General features: G+C 40.0%; 2 protein-coding genes across 7 annotated transcripts in view; one reads left to right on the top strand and one right to left on the bottom strand.

Annotated features, from left to right (window-relative positions):
- Positions 1-389: 389 nt before the first annotated feature.
- Positions 390-13,087, top strand: Cbll1 (Cbl proto-oncogene like 1). 5 transcript variants are annotated; one of them, XM_021654194.2, is made up of 6 exons: positions 390-521; positions 4,925-5,083; positions 7,587-7,684; positions 7,999-8,082; positions 8,955-9,028; positions 9,640-13,087. In XM_021654194.2, the coding sequence occupies exons 1-6, from the start codon at positions 509-511 to the stop codon at positions 10,673-10,675; spliced, it is 1,464 nt and encodes a 487-aa protein (XP_021509869.1). In that variant the 5' UTR covers positions 390-508; the 3' UTR covers positions 10,676-13,087. The 5 variants fall into 5 exon arrangements, with proteins under 5 accessions (XP_021509869.1, XP_021509868.1, XP_021509867.1 ...); XM_021654193.2 differs by having other exon boundaries at positions 7,584-7,684; XM_021654192.2 differs by having other exon boundaries at positions 4,925-5,092.
- A 4,163-nt stretch (positions 13,088-17,250) lies between these two features.
- Positions 17,251-17,757, bottom strand: part of Slc26a3 (solute carrier family 26 member 3) — a 38,312-nt gene continuing 37,805 nt past the window's right edge. For both annotated transcript variants that reach the window (XM_021654199.2, XM_060366735.1), the window contains exon 21: positions 17,251-17,697. In XM_021654199.2, the coding sequence (XP_021509874.1) occupies positions 17,674-17,697 (24 nt within the window). In that variant the 3' untranslated portion in view covers positions 17,251-17,673. The remainder of the gene's footprint in view (positions 17,698-17,757) is intronic.

The raw sequence follows: 17,757 nt of genomic DNA, 5'->3' as shown, positions 1-17,757 counted from the left end.
CCCGGGCACCTATGCAGCGCGCGTGTTTACACTTCTCTACACCCGGCGGCGGATCCGGGGGGCATTCCAAACCGTTACTCCGCCCGCTGGGGTGGGACCAGCCCAACGGCTGAGACTGCGCTGTGGGCCGGCCGACATCAGCGGACTACAAATCCCAGAAGGCCTCGCGCCGCAGGGGCGGGCAGCGGCTTACCTGCCCGCCGCGCTGCTCTCTGGTTCCTATTGGTTCCCCACTGCAATAAGTGTTCTTCCTACAGCTGAGGGCTGCCTCTCGGGAGCATTAGTAGACATGATACCAAAGCCCTTGTGTCCCTGCTCTTCCTGCCTCAGTCCTGGCTATGCCTGACTCCCTCACCGGTGTTGGGTGGTGGCGGCGGCGAGGGAGGGAAACCCACACGAGCAGTCCCGGCGCACTTCCGCCTCTGCGCTCCGGAAGGTAGGGCGCACGCGCTCCCTGCGACTCCGGCGCGACTCACTTCCGTTCCCACTGTGCCCTGCGAGCCGAATCATGGATCACACTGGTAAGGAGGCGGAGGCAGCGGGGGTCCTGGTTTCTTGCCCCCTTGGCTCGTTTGGGACTGGTTGCCCAGCGGGCACAAGGGGCTACGCTCGCCCCGCTGCGCCGGGACGTGGCGGAGAGGAAGCAAGCTCACAGACCCGGTCCCGGGCTGGGCCTACTGCTCCCCGGCCTACCCTTCGGAGCGATGCCTCCATCCTCGAGACCGGCAGCACCGCTTCAGTGGTGCTGCTGAGCTCGCCTTCGGGACTCTGCGCCGCGTGGGCTTGTTGGAAGGGGAGGGTGCCGGTTGTGTTTTGTTTTGTCATTTTTCCTCATTCCGGTTGCTTTTCACTTTGTGCTGGGGAAATAGGCGGGTGGATTCCACTCTCGGGATTGGAGAAGCGTCCGGGCGAGAGTGGGTTGGAGACTTCCTGCTGCCTCGCAGCTTCGGGCGGCTGTTGCAGTGGTCACCTCCGGTGGTTAACCTCCTGTGGTTATTGTCTGTTTGACTTTTCACGGGCTAGAGGTTAGAGAAGAGAGCCGGGTATAGTTTTGGAAGTTAAAAGCGGAGCATCTTTTCTATCTAAACCCAAAGCATGCTCCGCCCTTCGGCCGTGGTCCTTTCGCATCGTTTGGGGACATATACAAAAATTTTAAGATCAAGATATTTTCATCGCATTTTACAAGTAAGAGTCGCTTCAAACCTTTCTGCTGGCTTCGTTTTCTTGTTCTTAGTTAATGAATGAGTGAGTGCACTCGTCTTTGAGTGCTTCAGACAATTATATCAACAAGCAGGAGGAAAAGCTTTTTGTTTTTTAAACTGACCGAGATGCTCTCAGTTTTCAAGCACTACTTAATTATATAATTGCGTGCAGATACTTGTAGGCTTGGAGATAGAACGACGGAATGGTAAACAATAGTACTGCGTCCTTGTCCTCGAGTTTACATTCTGTCAAAGGAGGCAGGCAGGTTGGTTTCTTTTTTAAAAACTGCTTTCAGATTGTGGTGAGTACTTTAAGAAAACAGGTGCTTATGGAGTAGGAAGTTTCAGAGAGTACCAGGGAGAGGTGTTTTTGGAATGGTAGGAAGATATAGAGAAGGCCATATGTCTGTAGCCTAGTTAGCCCTAAGTTGAGATGAGAAGGAAATCATAAGTTACCTTGTTCAGGACTTTGAAAATCATGGTAAAGGGTTTAAGTGGCTATGAAGCAACTGAACAAAAGTAGGAGTATAATGTTTTAAGAAATAATTCCAGCTCTTCTATGGAGAGTGGTGCAGGAGAGGAAGAACAGAAGTAAATGAATAATCTAGGTGGTGGTTGCAGTATGCCACCCAGAGAGAGCCTCTCTTTGGTGAAAGTGTAGCTCAGTGGTAGCCTACTTACCTAGCTAGAGTGGGTCCTTAGTTCAGTCTGTTGTAGGGGGTGGGGAATGGAGCACACACAGCAAGCAATTGCAATAAATATTTTGGTGGAGAATCCAACAGCTGCTAATGGATTGTTTTGTGGAAGCATGTGAGAGAAATGAGAAAACCCCGAGTTTCCCATTAGAGCATCTTGCTACTACATGTGTGAAAGGATTATCACAGTTTCTAAGTTATTAATAAAAGATTGCCTGGGGAAATAAGTCATTCTAACAATAAAAAAAAAAAATCACTGATGAGTTAGCAAGATAAAAAATGGGTTTCCAGACAGCTATCCTTATTTATTTCACATTAGCTTTTCTAGATTTTAAATCAGTTACGAGGCAGTCTCCTAAAGCTTCAGTGTTAATTGCTGCACTTTTTGAGGGGAAAGAAATCAAACTAAGCCAAAGACTCAAACTTTCACAAAACTAATAAACACAAATTTGAAAACTATTTGAAGCATAGAGCCTTTTGCAAAACAAGAAATAACAGCTAGTTAACAATTTCCTCACTGAATAGGCTTCTCAAAATAACGATTTTAATGTCAAAGGATCAAGAGGTCTTGTGATGGAAGTATTGAAATAGACTTTTGCCAGGAAAAAAAAATTCCAGACAACTTAAAAAAAAAAGGCAAACACATAATGCTTTATTTGCTGTTTCTTTGCACTGCAGAAATGTCAGCAGCGGGTTGAGAGCCCCAGAGGGCACAGAGGGAACTGGGCAAACCTAAGGACCTCTGGGATAGAGAGACGCAGCAAAAAGGTGATCTCCTTGCAGCTGCTCCAGCCCTGTCCCCATGCTCCCAGGTCACAGAGGCAGCCAGGGCAATAAAGTCCCTACAAACTCTTACTCATGCTTTGGTCACTGGAAGAGTTAGTGCTTAGGTAAAAGTAACCTAAATACTGCTTCATTCTTTTTTGGGAGGTGGATGCTGGGAACCTGAATCCAGGATCCACCTTACAGATTTCCCCACTGAGCTACATAGCTGCCTTCAGTTCCTCGACTCCTTTATTCAAGATGAAATACTAAGTGTGTTGTTTTTGAAACTACTTAATAAAGTGTTACTACTTTATTATATATTTTAAAAGGTTAGTTACATTAAATGGCCAATTTTTTCCCTTATGTAATATCCAGATATTTCTTATTACATGCTTTGCCTTTTGTTACTGTGTGTGTGCGCAGCAAATTGTATGCTACTTTTTTATTCTTAATTTTAAAAACGCTCAAAACAAACCTCAGATTGTTGTGACTTGAAATCTGCAAGGCAAATCGTAGGTTTAGAAGCAGCAGGCTCCTTGAAAATGCTAGGCTTCGGTTCAAAAACTGGAGACCTGGGCTGTGCGCGGTGGCGGTGATTGAAAGGTTGTGCAGGTAAAGTGTGCTGTTTTCATTCACAGAGGTAACACACTACAAATCTTTGTTATATCCTAATTAAGGGCAACAGTTTGGTTATTTCAGTTCTTTGGAAAGTCAGGAATACTTTTTGTGCAAGGGGAAGAGGGTATCTGTCATATCTCTATGGTAGGTACTTCTATATAGACGAGAGAATGCAATGAAGACTGCTGGAATACATGAACAGACATTCCATTTTAGTGCAGTCTTGAAGGTTAGTCAAGTTGCTTTGATTATAATTCAAGATTGTAGCTATTCATGTAATCCTTTTTTTGTGAAAAATTTTGAGAAGAGTTAGCTGTTTTAAGAGTAGAAAGTAGATAGGAAGATGTTTAACCATTGAGACCCATTTTGAATTTTATGTTCATAAAAAGGGCAAATGGGTATGAATTTAATTTATTGGTAAATTGCTTAGTCTTGGAAGTCGGTGCTAGCAGACTATCACATTTGGCTTTACTGAAGTTAATGTGGTCACCTCAGCTGTCAGTCTTGATTGTAATTCTTGCAGGAACTCTGTTCATTAATTTGTGTTTCAGACATTATAATTTTATGGTTATGTTTGCATTTCTCATTTTAAGCATTTTCCTTTTTTTTCCTCTTATATTGTTACATATTTTTATGTACTTGAAAAAGTAAAGTTTTATATGAGTCAGCCCTGTGAAATAATGTGAACTAATCGTGGACAAGAATTTTTTTTTCCATAGATGATAAGATTTTTAAGGACTAGAAAACTTCAGTTGTTGAGACCTAAGTGTAAATTATAGTTTTCCATTATGATGTTGGCTATTAACTAAAGATCTGTTACTTATGTCTCTAGAAATGTTATAGTACAAATAATGCATTGTGAGTTCTATTAATAATAGTTTTTTATACCCCTTGAATATATTTTAGAAAAAAAGGTTATGCTTAAGGTAATGAGTACCTCTTTAAAACCAAAACATAGGACAGTAAGATGACTAAATGGGTAAAGACAGACACCTGCTGCCTACGGAGGCCTTGAATTCAGCATCTGGGGCTCATGAGAGGAGGGGAGAACCAGGTCTTACAAGTTGTCTTCTTACTGCCACATAGCCACTGTGGCTCCACTGTACTCCTTGCCCCAAACAAACATAATAAACTAAAACTTCATTTTCAAATATGCATTAGAGATTTAGTGTCGAGTTTCCAATTTGTTAGGTAAATTTACTAAGTTTACTGAGTGGCTACTTTGCATGTTTGATAATTCAACACAAGTGAAGACAATTTTGGTTTTCTCCTTTATTTTTAAAAATCTATAACAGTTTGTACGAGAGTTTTTTATTTTTAAAAGGTTTATGTTTCTGTAAGCTACTGTGAAATTGTATGGAAATTTTTATTGTCCAATTTTAGACAGAGATAAAGGTTCTGTAACTTTTTGTCAACTTTGAAATGGTTCCATGTCTGAATTGTAACCAGAAGCATTTTTTTTTGAAGGTTTACCTCAAATAAAAAATATTAGCAGTTACACTTATTAGTCCAGTATTTAAAATCAGAACCAAGATCTTTCCTTTATGGTTTGATGTTGTTGATTTTATCTTGATACTTACTATAGAAGAGTTTATAAAAAGAAAAGTAAAAGCAATTACAATTTCTTTTCCCTCATTCCTACAGACAATGAGTTACAAGGCACTAATAGTTCTGGATCCTTGGGTGGTCTTGATGTTCGCAGAAGAATTCCTATAAAACTGATCTCCAAACAAGCCAACAAAGTTAAACCTGCACCTCGAATTCAAAGGACTATTAGCAGGATGCCTGCAAAGGCCCCACCAGGTGATGAAGGTAACTTGTTAAACTAAGATGTTTAAGAGTTGTTTTGTTGAGCTGGAGAGATGGCTCAGAGGTTAGAGCACTGACTTATCTTCCAGAGGAGCTGGGTTTGGTTCTCACAACTGTTACTCTAAGATCTGACACCCTCGCATGACATACATGCAGGCAAAACACCAATGCACATGAATATAAACAAGTTAAAAAACAGCTGTTTATCTGAGTGCACCAGATAATTATTTGATTTACTTAAACCTACCTTAAAATGTTAACCTTACAGTCTATTTTCTAATTTTTTTCTTCCTTTGTAAGTCCCCTTCCCCCCTTTCAAAGAATCTAATCAATATTGCACAAAGCAGTACATTAAAAATAAAATGTGTTTTCACGATTCTCTCAAAGCTGTTGTTACTGTCTCAAGATATTTTTTCAAGTAAGCTGGGTGGTGGTGCTTGCATGCCTTTAATCCCAGCACTTGGGAGGCAGAGGCAGGTGGCTCTCTGAGTTCAAGGCCAGCGTTGGTCTACAGAGCAAGGTGGAGGACAGCCAAGGTTACATAGAAAAGTCTTGTCTAGAAAAATAAATTAAAAAATAAAGGGTTTAGCCAGGTGTGGTGGCACATGGCTGAAATGCCAGCATTTAGGGAGCTGAGACAAGAGGACTATTGTTTAAGGCCAGACCCTGTCTCAAACAAATGGATAGTTTTAGGTGTTTGTTCTATAGATACACTATAATTACTTAACTTTTTTTTAGTTATTTCTTTTGCTGTAATTGTGTTGTAGTATGAACATTAGAAACTTGACTTGGAGGATGGCAAGATTGTTTAAGTGGGTGAGGGCAATTGCCACATGAGCCTGGTGACCCCAAGTTTCATCCCTAGAACCCATGTACAAGAGGAAGGAGAGAACAGACTTCCAGAAGTTTTTTTCTGGAACCCCCACAGGCTACCATGGCACATGTGTAAGCCCCTCCCCCTCCACGTCATGTACACAACAAATCAGTGACTTTTTAAAAAAGATTTGATTTATACATTTCACAATTTATCAGATCCCACTAAATTACTCTTGAGAAAGGGCTTGTTAGTTTATACTCACGTACATCAATATTTTGTATTATTAACTTAAAAAATATTTTTTGAGGCAGGGTCTCTAACCCAGTCCTTGAACTTCAGCAGTCTTGCTGCCTCGGCTTTCTAAGCCTTGTGATCACAGGCAGGGAGCACTGTGCCACAGGGACAGAAACTTATGTGTGGTTGGATACCTTTTCATAGTATTAGCCATTTCTTTTCTCAGTTGCATTATCTGTTTTTGATTGCTGTCTTTCTCTTAATTTTGAGTTTTTTATAAAATTTGCTTTGTTAAATGCCTGTGTAGTTCATTTATCTTTTGGATTTTATATATAAAATATTACTGTAAAGAAGTTGAACATTCTAGGCAGTCAGTTAAGTCGAGCTTGCTCTTTCAAGTTTTAACATAGTCTGAAAAAGCCTTTTCTAATTTCATAACTATAAAAACCTTTTCCTGTCTTCCCATTTGTTAGAAGTCAGCAAGCTTGCCTTAGGCCAAATTTGGTTCCTTTAAAAAAAGTAAAGTTACTTTTACTTGAGAATTATCTATAGATGCTTCCCCACTATTATGGCAAAACTGACTAGATTTATACGACCTAGAAAGCCTAAAATTTCTACTGTGTGGCCTTTTATAGCAACAATTTGTTGGCTCATGCTTTAGAACGTTTATGGTTTTTATGGTTATTATTTTTTTTTAAGTGAGGTCTTTTAAAAATTTTCCCTCAGAACAGTTCACCGGCAACCCAGATATCGGGTAATTTGCCTTTTCCTTCCAGAATGGAAATGTTGCTCTTAACGTACTTTTAAGCTCTAGAAGGATCTGTCTCACTCCTTAAATTCTGTTCCGGTAATCTGTAGGTGGTTAAGAATAAATGATGATACATAGCTTTAGAACTTGTTCAGTAAACATGATGATGGTAATTGGTGAGGTTTTGTCCTAGAGATGGTCTGTGGAGTTTGGAGGAGTGTTGTTAAGAGACTCCGTTATAGGTCTGTTCTTGGTTCTGCCACTCAGCTTAGATGGTGGCTGCTGTAGCCACTGAATGTTGAGAAGTACAAGAATGGACTGAATAATGATGATCACTTCCAGGTGGCATTTAAACTCCAGTTTAAAAGTGACAAATGTGCATTGTCTTTAAGTCTTTGGGAAAATGATAAGTATAATTAAGGCCTGGTTTTGTAGAGGTATATAGTTTATAATTTTTATAACTAATTTTATAATATAATATGTACAAAAAGTTAAAGGAAGTTTTATAATACCATGAATTTAACATAGTTATTCTTTTACTGTTTTAGAATAGCTTCATGAGTTTTGATATGCATGTTCTTAGAGCTTTGAAAGTCATCAGAAACATTTTTCAATAAGTAGGCCTATTTGTCATGTAAATATACTTTAAAAATGAAATTTGAAGTTGGAAAATGTAATATACCTTTTTTTCTCAGAAGGATTTGATTATAATGAAGAACAGCGGTATGACTGTAAAGGGGGCGAGCTCTTTGGGAATCAGCGAAGGTTTCCCGGACACCTTTTTTGGGATTTTAAGGTATAACTAAAAATGAAAAATTAAGCATTAAGTATTTTATGAATTTTTAGTATATCTGTAACTTGTAGCACACACAATTCCACTTGCTTGTTTCTACTATCTTCAAAAATAATTTGAAGTAATTTTTATTAAAGCTAAGTAAAATCAATAACCACTATTAAAGAAGGAAAACAAACAAATGGAATTATACTAATCAACTTTTATTTCTGATTGTAGTAGCAGCTGTTATGAAATTCTAGCTATTTCACTGTGTGAATTGATAAGTACAATTTTCAGAATTGCCTAAAGAGGAAATTTTAATTTCATTTCAATAGATAAACATCTTGGGCGAAAAGGATGACACACCAGTTCATTTCTGTGACAAATGTGGGTTGCCTATTAAAGTTTATGGGAGAATGGTAAGTACAGTTAAGGCCTAGTTTTGTAGATGAAGGCATTTATGTAGAGGTAGGATTCTGAAATACAGTTTTTATGATTTTTTATAACTAATTTTATAACATAATATATACAAAAAAGCTAAGGGAAGTTTTATAGCACCATAAATTTAATACAGTTAGTCTTTTATTGATTTAGAATAGTTTCAGGAGAAACACAGTAAGATAAAATAAGTTTAGTGTTCTTTTTCAGAAGCTTTTAAGTTGCAGAGACTATTTCAACATCTTTAGGTTCACATATCTGAAAAGAGAAGCAGGAGCCAGTCAAAGGGTGTATAGTCCCGTAATCCTAGCACTCTGAAGGTTGAGGCGGGAGGATAATAAGATCGAGGTCTTCCTCAGGCACATCAGAGTTTAAGGCAGCCTGAGCTGCACATGAGATCCTGTCTCCAAAAATAATAAGCAGAACATTAGCAGATGTGCATGTGCTTATTTATTGGGAAAAGAGCCAAAGTTTTCAAAACATTTTCAAAAACTTGTCATTAAAGATTACTTCTAGGTGATGGCATGTGTCTTTAATCCTAGCACTTGGGAGATAGCGGTAGGTGGATCTCTGTGAGTTTGAGATACGTTTGGTTTACAAAGAGAGTTTAGGACAGCCAGGGCTCTGTTATACAGAGAAATCCTGTTTTGAAAATCTAGATACATAGGTCGGTAGATAGATAGCGAGCAAGAGAGAGATAGACAATTATTAGCTGCTAATGGCATAGAATCTTAATAAGTCTTTATTTAAATAATTCCTGTGTGCCTTCTACAGTGTCTGTAGATCACTGTACTGCTATTGAAATATTCTAAGTTGTTGCTCTGTTACTTAACTATGATATTTTTGCCTACAGATTCCGTGCAAGCATGTTTTTTGCTATGACTGTGCTATTTTACATGAAAAAAAAGGAGATAAGATGTGCCCAGGGTAAGAGATAGTCATCTTTAGATTATCTGATAGTAGTGGCTTATAAGCAAGCTGGGTTTAAAGGTTATGGAAATAGACAAGGCTAAGCCACTCTCTGTGAACCTAGGGTTGGTTTTAGCCTTCTCTGCAAGCATCATCCAAAAGAAAAGACTTTATCCTATTTAACATGGAGGTGTTTCTGAGTGTCTAATGAATTAGATGGCAGAAAAGCAAGACGTGTGCAAAAGGGTCATAAATTAGAAGCACACTGGCTGCTACAGTGAGGATGGGAAAAGAAACTGCTGAAGTCTGACTTCTGTGGTTGTAAATGACAGATCCTTTGCTTTATCATTCCTGGCTGCAAACTGTAGAATGGTTAGAGAAAATTAATGAGCTCTAAATATTGAGAAATAGAAGGTCTCTTAAGACATTCAGTACAATTCAGTTCTGAGATAAACTATTCTCAGGTTGGTAGAGATGTTGATGATTAATGTCTGAGGCAAGTAGGGAAGATGAAAGGTTCACTAATTAAATATTCATTGTTAACCTTGCAAGTATCTTAGGTCGTATTTGAAAGTAAATAAAAGTGTTGTTCTATGTTACGGCTTAGCTAATTGTTTTCTCCTGTTTAGCTGTAGTGATCCTGTGCAGAGGATTGAGCAGTGCACACGAGGTTCTCTCTTCATGTGTAGCATTGTTCAAGGTTGCAAGAGAACATACCTGTCTCAGAGAGACTTACAAGCGCATATCAACCATCGCCATATGAGAGCCGGAAAGCCCGTTACCCGCGCTTCCCTTGAGAATGTCCATCCTCCCATTGCCCCACCACCCGCTGAGATCCCCGATCGTTTCATAATGCCACCAGACAAGCATCATATGAGCCATATTCCTCCAAAGCAGCACATCATGATGCCGCCACCTCCTTTGCAGCACGTGCCACATGAGCACTACACTCAGCCGCATGAGGATATTCGTGCTCCTCCCGCAGAGTTGTCCATGGCTCCACCTCCACCTCGTTCGGTCAGTCAGGAAACCTTTCGTATTTCAACAAGGAAACACAGCAACTTAATAACTGTCCCTATTCAGGATGACTCAAGTTCAGGTGCTAGAGAACCACCACCTCCTGCCCCGGCACCTGCTCACCATCACCCTGAGTATCAGGGCCAAGCAGTGGTGTCGCACCCTCATCATATCATGCCTCCACAGCAACATTATGCGCCGCCCCCGCCGCCTCCACCACCCATAAGCCATGCAATGCCACACCCTCCCCAAGCTGCAGGCACTCCTCACTTGGTGTACAGCCAAGCTCCACCCCCACCAATGACCTCTGCCCCACCACCAATCACCCCTCCCCCCGGACACATCATTGCCCAGATGCCACCATATCTAAATCATCCTCCTCCAGGACCCCCCCCACCTCAGCATGGTGGTCCGCCTGTTACTGCACCCCCTCCTCACCATTACAATCCTAACTCTCTACCCCAGTTTACGGAAGATCAAGGAACTCTGAGCCCTCCATTTACACAGCCAGGAGGAATGAGCCCTGGTATATGGCCTGCACCAAGAGGGCCGCCGCCGCCTCCACGAATGCAGGGTCCGCCTTCTCAGACCCCACTACCTGGACCACATCATCCAGATCAAACAAGATACAGACCGTATTACCAGTGATGTTAGTATTTGAACTGAAGATGTGACAAGGAAAAAAGATGAAATTATTAATCTTTTAGTTAAGCTTTGACTGGGGAAGGAAGAATATCTCTTTTGAGGTGGCTATAAGACACAAAGTCTTGTCACTTAAAATGGTTTTAAATCTTGACTTTAGGGGGTTGCTTTCACGTATCATACTGTAGTGCAGATAAGTGGCTCGGTTGAACACAGCTATATCCTAACAGCTGTTGCTTTGGCGTGGTAAACCGACCCAGAAATGACTATTTGTAAAAAATTGGAAAAATTTTCACTGTTCCACTTTGAGAAATATTGCTTTTATTAAATCCAATGTTTAGTTTTTCTTGTGATGCATTTTGTTAACCTGTGTAAAAGGATTAAATTTCAAGATGGTTGTAAAAATGCTATTTTTATGTGAATTTAAGTGCAGCCACATTTTTTTTTTTTAATCCACATGTTTTACCACTAATTTTCCAAAGTTAAAATAAAATCCTAAAAGTAAAAAGGTACTAAAATTGTTACCAGGCAGACTGTTCTATGATAGAGAATTGTTTCACATTTTAGGCACTGAAATTTCAAGGTGTAGTGATTGTTTAGTGCACTCACTTGGATGCCTTTTCATGTTTGGATAGCCTTGGAAGCACACCAGAAGCAAGACACACCAGACTTCCTATGACTAGTTGTCTGACACAACCGAGCGATTCTAATAATTGGAAAATGACCGGCTTTACGGGCTCTAAGCTGCTGATGAGACACCATTCTCATCGTTGCTTTTACCTGGGTTAAAATCACATGATTTGTCACACTTAAAAATCTTAAGTTATAATATTTTATAGGATTGTTTAAATGGTGTTATTTGGATGAAATGTGTTCTCTGTTCACTGTCTTGACCTGCGTGTTTAGGAGTGATGGGGCTTTATTTAAATCCGCATTTCTTCACAGTTATTTGATTCTGGGCTTTAGCCTGTTCTTGTTTATGGGGTTATAAGCTGCAGCCTGAATGCTGTGGAGGAATTTGACTAATGTTTTAGCAAATGGTGTTTCTTGTAATCACAAACTAGCATTTACTCAGGTTTCATTGCTGTGATGAGTTTCTCCTCTAGGTTGAAATCTTAAAACTGTTATTTTTTTTTTTTCTTGGTAAAACAGTCTAAAGTTGGAACATTTTAACATGGAATCAGTAGTGAAGACAACCAGATAATTTTGAATTGGACAGAAAAAAATTAATCAGATTGAATTTCAGTGCCGTGTAAGGTGCCTTTAGAGCCAGTGTTTGCATTATAGGGGCTTGTTACAGTCAACTGAAGACGACCACTCACTTACACAGATTCCCTGTGTAAGTCGGCGTTCTTAGGGTATTGTTCATATCCTTTGAATCGACTAAACTCGTGTGAAGTTTTCTTCCTTTAAAATGGTGCAGAATATAAACATGACGAGTAGTATGCAGATGTCATTTATCAGGTAGCTTGTAGTATATAAATTTAGAACATTGGCTTTTGACAAAGGGTATACTGATAGCTGATTCACCATTTCGCTCTGTCAGGTACAGAAAAACATTCTCATGTTGGATGACCAGATGCAAAATCATTTCTGAACTTAGCACAGAAATAAGAACTAATATAAATGGCCGTTTTCAGCCTTGGCTGGCCAAAAATAACTAATGCAGTTTTTTTCCTTGAGCAAGTGATTTTTTTTTTTTTTTCTACATGTAGCAGTTTGAGAGTCTGGTTTGCTCAAGCACTATTTCTAGTGAGAAGTTCTTGTTATTAGAAGCATGGAAGTGAAATAGTGTGACATGGTGGTGAGTGTTTCTGTCATATTACTGTAGGTACTTGGACTGGTGCAAACTTGATTCTTTTCATGCCCCGTTCAGGAGCTGTTAAAATATTAGTGTTGAAATCTAAGTAACCTTTGTTTCATATAACTAGAGAATAGCCAGAGTCAGGTCAGAGCTTCTTAGCTGTTTGTGAGAAGCTCTGTATTGAGATTTACTGGGGTGTGTTGTGGTAAGGAACCACTTAACCTCTGTTCTGGACCAAAAATCAGTATCATGAAAAGAAAATCCCACATTATGAGAATTCTTATAGGCTTTAAAAAACAATTTCAGTTAGATTAATAAATTAAGCTGGGAGACAGGTCAGATGAATGTCTTGTAATAGAATTTTAAATGTTAGACTTGAATTCATCAGTTAATTGTTTGAATGAGGGTGGGTGGGTAGACAGATAACAAGATTACTGTTTAGTTTTCTGTTCTTAAGGAAAAAGATGTGAATCCCAGCACATTTCAGGGAATCCTTTGAAGTTATCTATGATGGACGTAAGTCTAAATGTATGTATGTTTCATTAATTGCTCTTAAGACTACTGAGGTGGCAGTTTAATTCTTAAAAACAATAAAATGGAAGCATAAATACTAATTTGCCTAGATGAGTTTTTAACCTAATGATGACACATTTCATAGACTGCAGAACTTTCCATGGCTCTACAGTAAAATTAGATTGACTTTTTAAAAGCTTATGACCAAATAGTTGGCTGTGCATTTCTTTGGCATATTTGTTCAGAGTATGTGACTACTTTATCGGTGTTTGGAGAAAGATGTTTTTCTAAGATGGTAAAGAGCTGTACTCATTTTGCTTTGTAAAAGCCACCTGGTCAAAATTGTGTAAATACTAGTCAGATATAATGGGAACAAATAGAAGAGAGTGGAGTATTTCTAGTTCTTAAGTAGTGGCTGTTTACTGTGTGAGGCACACAGAACTGCTTAAAGAGTATCCTACAAGTTTTAGAGAAGGACCTACATCTCTGATTCAGCTAATTTGCACCAGAAGTACAGGGAAATTACTACTACCTAAAAAGCACTTCTCAGCTTGGCCATCAGATTATAAGATTGATATTAAAGGAAGTTTAACACAGTCATACCTGAGTACCAATTTATTTTTATTCACTGGTTTATTTTTACATTGGACCTAGGAAGCAAGCAGAATTTGCTTATTAATAGTAGTTGTACAATCTAATAAAGCAATGCTGGCTGTACCAGCATTAGAGAGGATTGCTGGTGCAGGCACAGGGGCTTGTGCCTGTTATCCTAGCAGAGGTAGGCAGATCTCTGAGTTCAAGAGATCTTTGATCTCTTGTAGATCTTTTGTAGATCTCCGATCTACAAAAAGTGAGACAGCCAAGGCTATACTGAGAAACTGTCCCTGAGAACCAAAAACAAAAGTAGTGCTGTATAAGCCAAATAGCCATTCTAAAGCACTCCTAATAAAAACTGACTTGATTTTTAAAGTCCCTTCAGCTTTTCCTCATTGAAGAGAAAAGAGAGCACTATACAAAGAATTTTGAAAGTACATACTAGTTTCCAGGTTTCACTGTCTCACCCCCTTAGTTTTCAGACCTCAGAATGACAGGATTGCAGCAAACATCACAGTTGTGTTTTCACACATAGGGCCTTCCTTTGGAAGAAGTAATCTTCCTAAAATGTGTCCTAAACATAGCGTGTTTCTATTGTAAGTGCTTGTAATCCCTGCCCTTCACATTGTATTTAAGGTCACAATTCTTACAGTGCCTTAAAAGTTGTCCTTAATTTGCTTTCTTTCAGATTGAAAAGCTGTGTCCCCTTTTACTTTGCTACTTTTAAAACCTTTAAATCATGTAGAAAAAAGTAATAGATAAAAGTTAAGTTCCCCACCCAAACCCCTGGCTTCCATGCTGGTCAGCTTCCCCTGATGAGTAGTTAACCTTCGACCTACATCTAGTTTTAGTTATAAGTCTGACAGCTGAATAGGTTCCATGAACTAGTAAACGTCCTAATCCCTGCTAAATGTATTTCAAAAGCTTTATTTAGTAATTCTATAGTGAGCTACTGTGGGATGGAAAGGTTCATTAGACAGTATTAAGCTCATGGGGTGCAGTCTTCAGTATCTGTAAGTAATAAATTATATGCCATGTTAGGTGTGTGTCAGTCCTCTGGGAAAACCAGTTAGCATAATTGGGTAGTTTGTAAGAAACTATAGAAATGATTCCTGAACGTATAGTCTTAGTTGGGTAGTTTGTAACTTAATGGGAATGGCATTGAAAAGGCGGCTTTTGAGCTAGATGAAAGTTTGAGTGGGGGCAGAGTTTTACAGACTGCACAGGTAAGGAAAGGATCCAGTGTGGGATTTTGCCTGGCTCATTTTTAGTAATAGAAGAGAATAAATAAAGGTGAGGTCAAGGGCAGGATTGGTGTGGGGAGAATACTTGCCTAGCAGTCAAACTCACAGGTTCTGCTTTGGAGACTTGGCGAAGCGCCTGGTGTTAGATGTGGGTAGGTAAGGACTTTACAAGGCAGACACGGCCTCCACTCTTTAGCAGCTTACACTCTTAAATCTTGATTGCAGAAGCATTTGTTTTCACCGTATAGTGGTCAGAAAAAGAATTTCATCCTTAAGAAATGGATTAGCAGGGCTGGAGTAAACACTAGCTGCTCTTCCAGATGGCTCAGGTTCGATTCCAGAACCCCAGTCCCAGAGGATCTGATGCCCTCTTCTGGTCTCTGTGTACCAGGTACACAGGTGTACATGCAGTCAGAACACCCATACACATAAAATATTTTTTTTAAATGGATTACCAGATTATAAACAAAAGTAAATATTACAAAAATGATACAATTAAATAGCTTTGCAGGTTGTGGTTAATTGTACAATTAAGTTAGCAACTGGAACAAACATCACGTACCTATATTATTTCTGAGTTAATTCCTACCTATAATTTTTAGACGTTTCCGTCTCTTCTCGGAGGTAATGTCTTCTAAAACCAGAAAGTGCAGGCTGTACAGCTGGACTGTGACAGTTTCTGCAGCTCTATCGCTTGCCCCCTTCCAACCTTGTTTTAGTTTGCTTTCCTAAATGTGAAGCTGAGCTGGGGGCAGGGGAGGGCAGTGCCCTCCTGCAGGCCAGGGCTTAGAGCATGGGGCAAGAGAAGTCGGGTTGCAGGGCATCCTCAGCCGCGCAGTTCCAGGTCAGCGTAGGACGCACGAGTCCTCATCTCCAAAGCCTGCGAGTAAATAAACAGAACTGGGGTGTCGCTCAGCAGCAGAGGGTGTGACGCTGAACTCAGCCCCTGGCCTCTAGAGTCCTCACTCTGCAAAGGCTATTTGAGAATGAAAGGATTGCATGTTGTATGGATTCTAGTCAAGATTTCCTGACAGATCTTTGTTTTGTTTTCCTTTGGATCTTGAAGAATAGAGTTCTCGTTCACATAGAAAAGATGCAAAATCGGATGTGCAGGGCAGTTTCAACATGATGAAATTCTCTGCTCATGGAGGGTAGAGCCAGGCTGCAGCCCTAAACCGTCGGAAGTGCTGTGCGACTCTTGTCAGCAACAATGCTTTATCAAAGCTAAATTATAAGATAATTTTCAGCTAATCTCTTACTTTGAGTGATGTATCGGGCCCGGCTCTTGGTCTCCCTTTCAGTGTTGCTCTGCTTTCCTGAAGTTTGGTTTTTATCTCTACCAACGCCATTCTTAACCTCTCCCTGATCAGGGGTCGGGTACCAGTTTCAGTTTGGACTCTGAAGCAGACGAGTCAAGGCACGGGTCCATAAATGTCTATACCTCGAAGCATCGCTGCCTTAGAGGAGAAAAGGAACCACTGAGAATGAGTTCCGCGAGCCTGTTGAGATGTTAGCTGTGTTAATAAAGGCACCAGGTCTGGGCGAGCTGTGCAGGCGCCCTGTGATTTCCGTAGCAAGACTGTAGGGGGCGCCATTGCCTGGGATGAAACTGCCGTTCGCTAAGGATTTGAAGCTTTTGCCCAACTGCACTTTAATGAGCATCCGGGAAAACAAAAGATCTTATCCAGAGATTTACAGGGGCGTGTACGCGCATCCTAAAATAATGCACGAGCCCCATAAGATGAGCATGACTCTAAAAGCTTTAAACAATGTATTCTTTCTGTACTTTGATTTAAGTCTAATGGACAAGCCCTTCTGGGCTGTCTCAGGAGAGGATGAAACTGTCCTTCGACTGGAGGCCACTGTAACACAGTGGCGGCAGCTTCGCCATTCACAGAGAGGTTTGGTGTGTCATCGAGCGCACTGAGTTATGTGTTGGTGCTGCGGGTGAATTTCCAAGAGTCTGGTGAGTAAGCATACATTTGCCAGGAGAACAAGGCCAGTGAGGGACTCCGGGGCGCTGAACCTCACTCTCCAGCAAAAAGCTCGATGACCCTTCCAGCCCTGTGAGTTACACACAAAACACGCCTTTTCCTACCAGCTCCTCTCCCGGTGAGACCAGGAAGCAAAGGCTAGCTACTCACCTCCCTTTATTCTTCTTGCTTTGTCATTTTATAGCCCCCATTAGCTTATATGGTTTTCATACCAGGAAGGGAAGTAAGAAATTGCCTTTAAAGCCACTTACATAACGCTTTCATGTATGGGGTTAGGGGCAGTGTTTCTGAATCTAGATGGGTTAAGGAGCCTTAAAAACTGGAGTGATAATCATAAAAGTCTGGCCAAAGAAGTCCTATTGCAAAAGTTCTGTTAAAAGTGTCTCATAGCAGTGTCGTCACACCACGCAAGAACACAGCCACAGCGAATGCTTGTCAGTAAACTAACAAATTTAATAAAACAGCACACACCCGTACAGCTTAATTGTTTAAAGTAGAGATATATTAGCATGACCTGTATAAATTAGAGTCAGAGCAGTGGTGTGAATCCACGATGAAACATTGAGCATGAAGGTAGAGACTTGGCTAGGAATCCGTCAATGCTACAAAAATACATATAAACAAAATATTTTTCTGCCCTTGATAAGTCTACAAGGTAGAAAATTAGAAATATGTACATAATTTCATAACTAGATATGTGAAAAATATACCATGCTAGAACAATCTCGTTCCAAAGTTTGAAACATAATTCTTTCAAAAATATCATCCATACAACGTATGAACTTAGTGATAACTTTCTAGGTATAAAGTTGGTTTTGATATGACAGATGAGAATCCTTCCAAACTGTATCTTGATTAGAATTTCGTTTCAACTGGCACCTGGAAGAAAGCAAAGCATTTGACTTAAACAATTTGTTAATTTTTTTTTCAGAAATTCTT

This window comes from Meriones unguiculatus, chromosome 1 (genome assembly GCF_030254825.1).
Source record: "Meriones unguiculatus strain TT.TT164.6M chromosome 1, Bangor_MerUng_6.1, whole genome shotgun sequence".
Lineage (NCBI taxonomy): Eukaryota > Metazoa > Chordata > Mammalia > Rodentia > Muridae > Meriones > Meriones unguiculatus.
The sequence above is the reverse complement of the archived record's forward strand: the minus strand, read 5'-3'. Positions and strand labels throughout refer to the sequence as shown.

Coding starts and splice junctions, on each gene's coding strand:
- Cbll1 (XM_021654191.2), top strand. Junction 5,093..7,583: donor GGCCCCACCAGGTGATGAAG/GTAACTTGTTAA, acceptor TTTTTTTCTCAG/AAGGATTTGATTATAATGAA. Junction 7,685..7,998: donor ACCTTTTTTGGGATTTTAAG/GTATAACTAAAA, acceptor TCATTTCAATAG/ATAAACATCTTGGGCGAAAA.